The 10,000-nt window shown below is 38.4% G+C and overlaps 1 protein-coding gene across 3 annotated transcripts in view; it reads left to right on the forward strand.

The window, feature by feature from the left end:
• The first annotated feature begins 2,810 nt into the window (after positions 1-2,810).
• LOC138052716 (ralBP1-associated Eps domain-containing protein 1-like) overlaps positions 2,811-10,000 on the forward strand; it is a 35,550-nt gene continuing 28,360 nt past the window's right edge. Inside the window, exons 1-5 of one of the 3 annotated variants that reach the window (XM_068899271.1) lie at positions 2,811-3,117; positions 3,647-3,745; positions 6,248-6,841; positions 7,422-7,547; positions 9,434-9,644. In XM_068899271.1, coding sequence (XP_068755372.1) covers positions 3,111-3,117; positions 3,647-3,745; positions 6,248-6,841; positions 7,422-7,547; positions 9,434-9,644 — 1,037 coding nt within the window. In that variant the 5' untranslated portion in view covers positions 2,811-3,110. Of the gene's footprint in view, positions 3,118-3,646; positions 3,746-4,334; positions 4,398-6,247; positions 6,842-7,421; positions 7,548-9,042; positions 9,199-9,433; positions 9,645-10,000 lie in introns of those variants that run through there. The other 2 variants (XM_068899272.1, XM_068899273.1) reach the window with 2 other exon arrangements.

Here is a 10,000-nt window from a genome sequence, read left to right on the forward strand (position 1 = left end):
TGTCACCACATCTTGACAATATTTCTTCGACAAAAACCCGAGTTCTTTTTAGTTCTATGGAAACCCAAAGTTAAGGAGCCTGTTCTTTCAAAAGTCACGGGCAACAGCCTCCACGTCTATGGTTACTTCCCAGTACGCATGCATCAAAGCAAGGAAGACAGCCGTTCCGTTTTCATGGTGGCAGGCACGTAGGTTTTTACTGTGCGCATCGAACTGAAATAGCGTTCCCGGTGGCCGTTGAAACCGGCATTATGAGAAGAGTGCATGGCCGTTTTTATAAAAGGATACGCTATACCCGTCTGGACGAACTTGGGGAAACATTTGTTTTTTCGTCTGGTTATGTGTCTGTAGTATAAAGACGGGCAATGGACGCATTATAACTATCTTTCCTTGTGAGTCTTGAACGACTCACAACGGAAGATTATCGTTTCGTCCAGACAGTAATGCATCTTGTGTCCGTCTTTATACTAGACGAATTTAACAGACGCAAAAAAACATGTTTGCCCAAGTTCGTCCCAGACGGATTATGCCTCTTATGTAGTTCATATACCGTCTGTACACCAGACGGATAACCTGACAGACACATAATTCGTCTGGACAGATTATGCGTCTCTAGTATAAAAACGCGAGATTAAATAAATCCATAAATTTGCTTTCTTGGTCTTTTCCTAAAAAAGCGAAATCAAGAGAGAAATCATTCAACCGGGAAAATGTTCGGATAATTATGTCCAAGAGTTTGTAAGCCCGGGCTTACCGGTTTAAAGGCTGCTTTGCGCCTATTTGCGTAACTTTAAGTAGTTCTTATAAAATAAGAACTGCTCATTATTACAAACTGAGAGGTGTATCATGCAATAAGAAAACCATTAACGAACGAAATAATATATGAAATGAATCATATATTGAACTGCTGATATGAAATAAAGTGAGGCTAGCATCCTCGCAGTTATGAACGCAATTTTATGCTTTCATTTAAAATACAAAATAAAAACGTTCTTAATCGACTCTCAGTCTGAGGAATGTTCTTAAAATTCTGCTCAATCTCAGCCCCAACGTTCTTATAAAAAAAGTCCTAACTGAAAAGACAATCGCACAAGCTAGCCAGATCAGATAAATTAAAGGTACTACCAGTAACAAAGCAGTTTTTTCTTTGTCTTTAAATTCCTGTGACGTTTTAGTTTTCTTACCACGTTACTGACCAACTTCAACCGTCTTTGTACGTGCTCACATTCAATTAAAGTAATTTTAGTTTTATTCGTCAGTTCACGCGTTCATCGTTGTTCTATCGTGCTTGGTCGACAAAATCGATTTCAAACCGAAGATCACTTGAGGGATACTCTATGAGAACGAAGTAATTCGAAAAGGGACTAGCCAATCATTTCTCCAAAAACTTGACCTTAGCTTTCTGGTCACGCGCGCATAAATTCCATAACTTCAGTGCCAAAGCAGTGTTATACTTATTTTTACATTCCTTTACCTGAGCAAGTAATGGCCCCATTTTTGTTCGGCAGTGGATGAAGGAAGGAGTCATACAAATATCGGGGTCTATTAAACTGGTGGTTCGTTTGGCTCGGCAGTGAATCGTATAAACATTGGCTGGCTCGTTTGGCTCAGCAGTGGATGGTAAACGAGCCGGCTCGTCAGTAGAGTCTCTAGATGTTGTCCTGAATTCTGTAATTTAGCCCATTCCTGTGACGTTTTAGTAGTCTTATCGCGTTAATTAACCGTTGTCATGAATCAATCTCATTTGCATGTGCTAAGGCCCGGGTAGCATCTATCATACCTTTCGCGCGAAAATAGAGACACCTCGTGCATGTCGTGTATCCCGTTTCAAGCCAAGAGCCGACTGTACTTTCGTGACAAGCATGTGGCTAATTTCCATATTGGAAGGGTGGAAGATATGGGACGAGTGACAAAACAAGGCGGAGGGGGGAAGGGGAGAGGTGTTTCCCAATCTTCCGACTTTTCCACCCGTCCAATATGGCGGCCGAAATACAACGAGCCCCACATAATGCCGGTTTCAAGGTTTCAAGGTTTTTATTTGCCATGATTACATATAATGTATCCGGATTATTAAAGAAAATACAAAAAATTGTAAAAAAGGCGAGGAAGCCCATAAAGAAACTATAAGAGCTTATGGAGCTATGGACTTCCTCAAATTAGACTGGGAAATTAAGATTAAGATAGCACTGGGACGTAATACCATATATTATTAAAAAGACGAAAGAGTGCACAGAAACACACATTTATCCACAAAAATACAAAAGCGTAAATACCTCGAAGAATTTGATGCTACTAACGATAAAGAAGAAATCCTTTGAGGTTTTTGCAAAACAGAGCGGTAGCTAGGTCCAGATCATGGCTTAATTTGACTGTCAAGAGAATTGAAAAATTTAGGGCCTTGGAAGCGCGCGGATTGAAAATTTTCGTATATTAGTTTGAACAAATGGAATATAAAAATTGCTATTGGATGAGTTTCTAGTATTATAAGGATGAATACAATTAGCCAGTGTAAACATGTCATTAAATGAATTCGGAAGTAAACCTTTAGAGGAGAAGAACATAAACTTGCCTAAATGAAACAAAACAACATCACTGAATTTTAAAACTTCGAGATCTCGAAAAATAGGATCTGTATGGGAATCAAAGGGAACTTTAGCAACAATTCTAATTGCTTTTTTTCTGGAAAGTAACTATTCTTTTTAAGTTAGAATTATAGGTCAATCCCCACACAGAACTGAGAAACGCTGTTGTGTAAGGGACATTGAAAGTCTCTTCACCGCCCCCATATTACCATCCGGGAGTGCATATTTTGGCACGTGATGAACGATATTCCAATATGGCCGCAGACTTTCACCATTTGGCGGAGGAAATTGGCGAAATTGAGCGATATTTGTCCGACTAAATCAACTTATTAAATCAGACAATTTGTTGCTGCCTTTAATCATGTCATGTTACCGGCCCTGATCTCTTCATGGCCCACTGTCAACCATGTCAGGTTTACTCTGAGGGAAGAAAATCTGACCATGGTACAGTGAATTCTAGTCTCTGAAAGGGATATTCGTTTGTTGCAACGTGGATAATAATTTAACTCTTTTGTGAAGAAACGACTTATGAAAGGTATTTTCCGTTTGATGGATTTTTTATTGAGTCATTCATGCATGACTCTCCTTAAATACGTACCTTTAATTAATTAAGATTAGGCTTGTAGTGTTAGTCTTTGTTTTGTACGAGACACGAGCTCTGCAGCTATGACAGCAAGTTTTTTACGTTATTCACAGACTGCAGGAAGCAATTTTGCCTCTGTGTATAAAGTAATGTAAGGAAAACCTTTTAAAGTTCGAGGGAACCCTTTTCAGGCAGATACAACGCTTGAAATTAGTATCCGAATTGATTATATGTATACAATATAAGCTAAGCTCCGTGTATATTGACAATTTATGGGTCAAGCTGTCTCGCTCTTTAAAGGAAAATAGAACCGTGCAGATGATAATCAGCAAGATTACGTTTTTCATATCAACAACCAGGAAAAACCTTTCGTAAAATTATTAAAATTCGAACTCTCTGCAACGACTTTCTTTAACAAGCTTACGTAGAGGTACACACAAAACTTCAACTTGATCTGAAGTAGCGGTGATTGTTGTTTCAGCTATGAACCGAACTTTGCTTGTTGAGGAAGGAGATGATGAGGTTAATAACAGACAAGATAAGAAGAAGAAAGAAAAAGACAAGCTTGCAGATTCAGCAGGTATGGAACAGTTCTGAAAAAGCTGATTTCACATTCAGAAATTGAAAAATGTGAAGGTCTCATAAGGCTGGTACTGTACTTGACGAGTTAGTGTGTTTTGAGCGGTTTAAGTCGTTTTGCTGAGGCCATTGTGCAATAAGTTTTTGATCAGATTGAGAGTGAAAATCATGACAAACAAGCAAGTCGTGACAAGTGTAGGAGGTGGCAGTTTCTCACCAGAGGCCAGCTTCTGTTTGAATCCCCATGTACTGTATGTGAGGATTTTATGAGTAAAAGTTAGGAAATTTCATTTAATTATTATTTTGTGCTTAACATTATTATGTTGGAAGAGATAAAAGGACAAACAGTTTTGTTATTCATATTTTTTAAAACTCCTCTTTTTGGTTGCCTAGTTTAATAGCTTCAGTTGATGACTGTTGTAAGTAAGAGAGAAGTCTGCAGGTTTTATGGCAACTGTTTTATCTGCTCACTCAACTTCAGGGATCATTCCAACATAGACTATAGTTAAAGGTGTTTATCTCTCATCCACACGTCATACCATTTTCCTTAGTTTGTTTTTTCCAATCTCTTCTGTAGCCCTAACAAGCTCTGCATGAGCCTTACGTATAATTATCACTGATGTGCTATTAACAAAGAAGACGTCTGCTCACCAGTATGTAACATATAATTATTATTGATCTGCTATTACAGTCAAAACAGCTCAAGCGTTCCTCTGATGAGGGGATTAATGAGATCATTATTGCAAATTTGATTTCAGCAATCATTTCAATAATTTGTTCATCAGATGAATAATGCAAAATTCAAATCAAGCCTTAGTTCAAAACTTGAATTTTGATTGGAATAGTGCTGGCTGCTGGTGCCAGGCCAGTGTGAGAATTCTACAGGTTTACTGATTTGCATAAGGGAGCTTCTCCAAATTTTGGAAGGTCAAATTTCCGATTGTTCGGAAGTCATATCGGAAACTCAAGTGCAACTCTTCCGATGAAGTCGGAAGATTAACACTGATTATCGGAATGAGTGTTATCGGGAGTCACTTCTGATAGATAAAAAAATGTCGGTCTTCCGATTGGACTTGATCAAACATCCTATTAGCACGATGCACTGAATTTTGAAACATGAACTGCCTCTTAAAGTCTGTGTCACGCGAGATCTACGACCCCATTTGTGGGAACACATGTCACGATCGCTTCAAACGCATGACAGGCGTCACGGTTTTTTCAGTTGAGTAGCAGTTCACGCAAGCTGGTAATTTTGGCGGTCCATCTTAGAAAGTCAAATACATGTATCATGAATTTAACACTGTTTTCCGAAACCTCGAGAGTATTTTGTGCAATATTAAAAGTCCTCCAATATTAAAACTGTGCAGCCGAAACTGTTTAATATGCTGTAAATCAACGGACGTGTTGTGCTTCACCTCTAAGTTTGGTTTCCAAGAAGGTATTTAGAGTCATATAAACGCTTGAAGTCAGTCATTTTTGTTGTTGAGATGTTGAAGTTGAAAATAGAAACAACAGGAGCATAAATTGCAAAAAAAGCGCACACAAAGATTACTATCTGCGAGATCGAAGGTCTGTATGCTTATACTAGATCCACTCATTTATAAAAACATTGCGTGCCGATGTGCCATTCTAGATTGATGTCCGATTGATGTCCAATTTTATCAGAATTTTGAAACCTCAAATCGGAAATTCTTGAGTCAGACACAAGCAGATATCGGAATCGGAAAATGCCGATAGTGATATCAGAAACCAAAATTTCCAAAATTAATTTGGAGAAGCTCCCTAATCTGTCATAATTTTGTCAAATAACGATTACTTCACTCGAGCAACATTACCTTTCTGTAGTCTTACCAGTGTCCTCAAACTTGAGACACTATTTTTTCGAATTCCAAAGATTAGACAGAAAAATAAATTTAAAAAGAAATACAAATCACGCTTGTTAGGACCTGAATTGGCAGATTATGCAAATTGGCACTACTGTCAAATTCTCATGCCAGCCTGGCCTGGAAGTGGGCAATCATCCAATCAAAATTCATGTTTTGAACTGAGGCTTGATTTGAATTTTGTATCATTTATCCAATGACCAGATTATTGAAATTATTCCTGAAATCAAATTTGCAATAATGAACTCACTATAAATCTGCTTGTAAGAGGAACCCTTGAGTAACAAAGAAGGTGTCACATCTCTTCTGGTGGATTACTGTATGAATCTTGCAGAGGTTATGGGTTTGATTTCTTTTGAAGCCTTAAATTAAATTATTGTGACCGCTACTGTGTATATCATACTTTTCATTGATCGGTAGAGATGTATGCAGACTCCAAAGTTCAAAATCACATCAATGGTTTCTGTTTTTTTACAGCTGTAAATCAATGTAATGTAACATTTGGGCTAATGAGTAACACACAGGTGCCTGTACTTTTGAACTGACAGTAGTGTGCTGAGATTTTGTTTAAAATATCCGATTGGCATTATGTACATGTATAATGCATTCATTATTTATAGAGAAAAAGAAGAAAAGTGGATTTAAAAAAGCTGATGGAAAGAGGGAAGCTCACCATAACAGCTCCTCTAAAGTAACTCCCGCTGATGACTTGGCTGACATGGCGGCAGTGAATCCCAATACTGAGGAAATGAGTTCCCCTGTGGGAACTCCAGCTGTTCCTTCTCCTTTCGTTCCATCTGGATCAACAAGTTTCCAAGGAAATATCGTTGTCATTCCACCACCAAGACCAATGACTCTTCAGCAAATTCCTCCTCAAAATGTTGCTCAAAGAGAAAATAACTGGCCTCAGCAACAATATCAAATGGCAGGGTTTGTTTTACCACAGCAACTGCCACAACAACCTCAGCTGCATTGCCAAGCACCTGCTGCCCATTTTATACCAGCAAATTTCCAAATTCCACATCAGCCTCTTCAACAGATGCAAGGGCAGTTTGTTGCCCAGCCATATCATCAAATCTCCCAATACCAAGTGCCACAGTATCCTACATCTAGTGGTATGCCTGTGCAGGGGGTTGCATATGGTGGTCAAGTTTCAGGGCACACACAAAGGATGACTAGAGCACAACCATTACCTACTTCAACCTCGTTGCCAGGTATTCATTGTGGCCTTTCTATTTGACAGTAATTATTTAGTGTTACATAGTCAGCAGGGTTAATAATATTGGTTGTGCAGAGGCTCTAGTCGCTCATATTTACCTGATACTTGTACTGTACATAGCCAGGGCTAACTTGTTGTGCTTAATCTTCAGAGATGCCTGTTAAGCAGTAATCATGGGCTAACTTGGTATTGGTTAAAATCAGTATAATGTTACTTCATGTGTGAGTTAACCTTGATGAGTGCTAGTCGTGCAACTTCGCCCAGGTTGTCATTGTGTACATGTATATAACCCAGGTTAGCTAAGAACGTACATGTATTATAAAGAGCTAGGACTGTGTGAGCTTACTTGGTGGACAACAGCCCTAGATACTGATTCATTCATTCATGCAAGCTTGACAATACAGAGCTATGTCAAACACAATCAGACCAGCACAATACCATGATCTTCACAAAACTACCCATAAAATTAATTATGTTTTTGTCGATGCTGCCCAGCATGGTGTCCTCGCTTAATTTCGATATTAATGATTAAAGAGTTGGTCACATTGTGAGAGTAGTTAAATTTTCTCTCTAAGCTGACCAGGGGCCCAGCTCTGCTCAACCTACTTGGGAAACAATAACCACACCAGCCAGTCCACCAGCAGTCAGCAGTGAGGAATCATCTTGGACAAACCTTCCTGTGACTGAACTTAGGGAGGAAAGTAAGTGTCATACATGTATTTTGTTGATTAAAGCAGGAAGCAAAATCAAAATCTTGGAGATGCAGCAGTATACATGTATATAAAGTAGCAGAAGCTACTCTTTTCCTTGGAAGAAAACTGGGGATTTTGGGGACACCAATTTTATGCCCAAATATGGATGAAAATAAGATCAAAGCTACACACGTGTGAAAATGCAGGAGCTATGTTACATCCAAATAAGGAAATTTTTAAACTTAGGAAACCCCAGCTCTGAACCAGACTTGAACGTTTCAAGGTCGTGTGCTTCTGAAAGAAGTTTTTTGCAAAAGGTTTTTGTGGCGTGTTTACAGCCATACTTAGTGATTGAAGAGAAAGAGGTTAGTTTAGATGGAGATGTACTGTTCCTGTTTGAAAGTGAACCTCCCTTTTCAGGAAAAAAGATGACTTAAACTGGAGGAAATAATGATGTTTCCAATGACCATTATTTTAAACTTGTTTGCGTATTTTTGTAACAAAAAGGCTAAATTTGATATTGCTTTTTTGCACTTCCAATTTCAAAGGCACCATGAAGTTCATAAATTTGTCTGGCAAAATGTTATCTAAAACCTGGGGTCTTTTTGAGTGTAATGATGTTATTGTAATAATTATTGTAGGTGTAATATGGTCAAAATCAAGGTGTTTCAAGACATGAAGCTCTGGAAGCATTCCACTTCTCATCTCTTGAAACATTTAAGACAAACAGTTCAGAAGATTCAAGTGGAATGTACATGTAGTAGTACTAAAATTACCATTTAATACCATAATCCCCAACTTTTGCCCAGGAATGTCCACAGAGAATGCTTTGTTGTTTCTTTTATCACAGATTAAGGAAGCCCATGCACAAAATTGAAAGCAAAGGTGTCTTTCTAGGAGTGGAGGTTCCCTTTTACTAGAGTTGTTTATTTGAGAATGTTTTGATTGAGCACAGTCTGCATATCAAAATATCTGTACATGAATCATGTTATTCTAGGGCTAGAGGTCTCCTGTTGTATTCTTGGTGATTCTAATCACTGCATTTATACACCCTTTTAATAATTCTAATATATGCCGTTTTCCGCTAATGACGTCGAACTCATGCTTTCAAATTCTATTCAGAAATGTACAAAGGCCTAAAACTTTTGCGATATCTTTTCTTGTTTTAAGCCTTTGTACATTTCTGAATGAAATTTGAAAGCACGAGTTCGACATCATTAGCGGAAACGGCATATATTAGACTTATTAAAAGGGTTTATAGCTTACAGCCATTTTCATAACTCTGCAGAATGTCATCTTCAAGCGCCAACGACCAAACTGCGTTTTGGGTTCCATCAATCAAACTTCCGGCACCAAGCAAGAGGTTGAGCCGAAACTGCAGATGCCAAAATCAATTGACGCGTGACATAACCTACGAATCAGCATTTTTGGTCCCCACAGTACATTTGTACATTCGAACCTGATGTTGATGGAAAGCAATGGAATCTGTACGAATATTTTCATTAAAGAAGCTCTACAAAGATATCATTTGATTTTTGAGCTGTGAACTATCTAAGAAGAACCCCACTTCACTTTCGGCAGGTGGAGTCGATCTTCTCGGCTATGTTCGGAAATTTGTTTGATGGAAGCCAAAACACAGTTTGGCGCTTAACCCTTGAAGGTGAGATTCTGCATGATTATGAAATTCGCAGTAAATTAAGCACAAAATGGAGGGAAGTGTAAATAGCTTACTATTAAGGTGTCCATGTTGACTAGTTTTTGAGGTAACATTATGGCCGTAACATTTGATTTGATCGGGTTCACTGATATTACCACTTACAAGTGTTGGTGGGAAGAAGTGTGGAAATTAAAGTGAGTTGCTTTGCTTACAACACTTTGGACAACATTTACTGTAGGGGCGTGGAAAGATGGTGACAGCTTAGTTCCCAGCAACAGCAGAGCTAATAACATACAATGGGCTGCCTTCTCACCAACTGCAGAATTGCCAGCTGAAACTCCCAGTGTATGGAACAAAGAACTTGATGAGGAGCACAGCTCTAGTGATGAAGATTCTGACCGCAGCAGTTCGCCAGAGCTTGCAGGGGAAGAGGGAGAAGTCCTTCTTAGGTATTTTCAAGTCATATAATTATAATTATTGCCTTTAATTTGCTCATAGATTCTTTTTACATACTTTTGTAACTTCGGGAATAATTATGCACTACTGGGAAGGTGCTTAAAGGGGCAGTGTCTTGCTTCATGTATTTCAGTCAATCTTCAAAACACTAAAATAAGTCTTTGCATCAATAAAGACCAAAAAATAATGGTGTCATTTTTTTGCCAATAACAATTGAAGTGCACTGAAGCTATTCTTTGTTATTTACATCCATGCATGGAGAGGATGAAAATCAATTGAAACTTGAAAGAACTGGCTAGCTTTTTCAAGTTCGGACATGTTGTCCGCAGAAAGTTGCCAAAGATTAAAT

The sequence above is a fragment of the Montipora capricornis genome, chromosome 6 (genome assembly GCF_036669925.1).
Source record: "Montipora capricornis isolate CH-2021 chromosome 6, ASM3666992v2, whole genome shotgun sequence".
Classification (NCBI taxonomy): Eukaryota; Metazoa; Cnidaria; class Anthozoa; order Scleractinia; family Acroporidae; genus Montipora; species Montipora capricornis.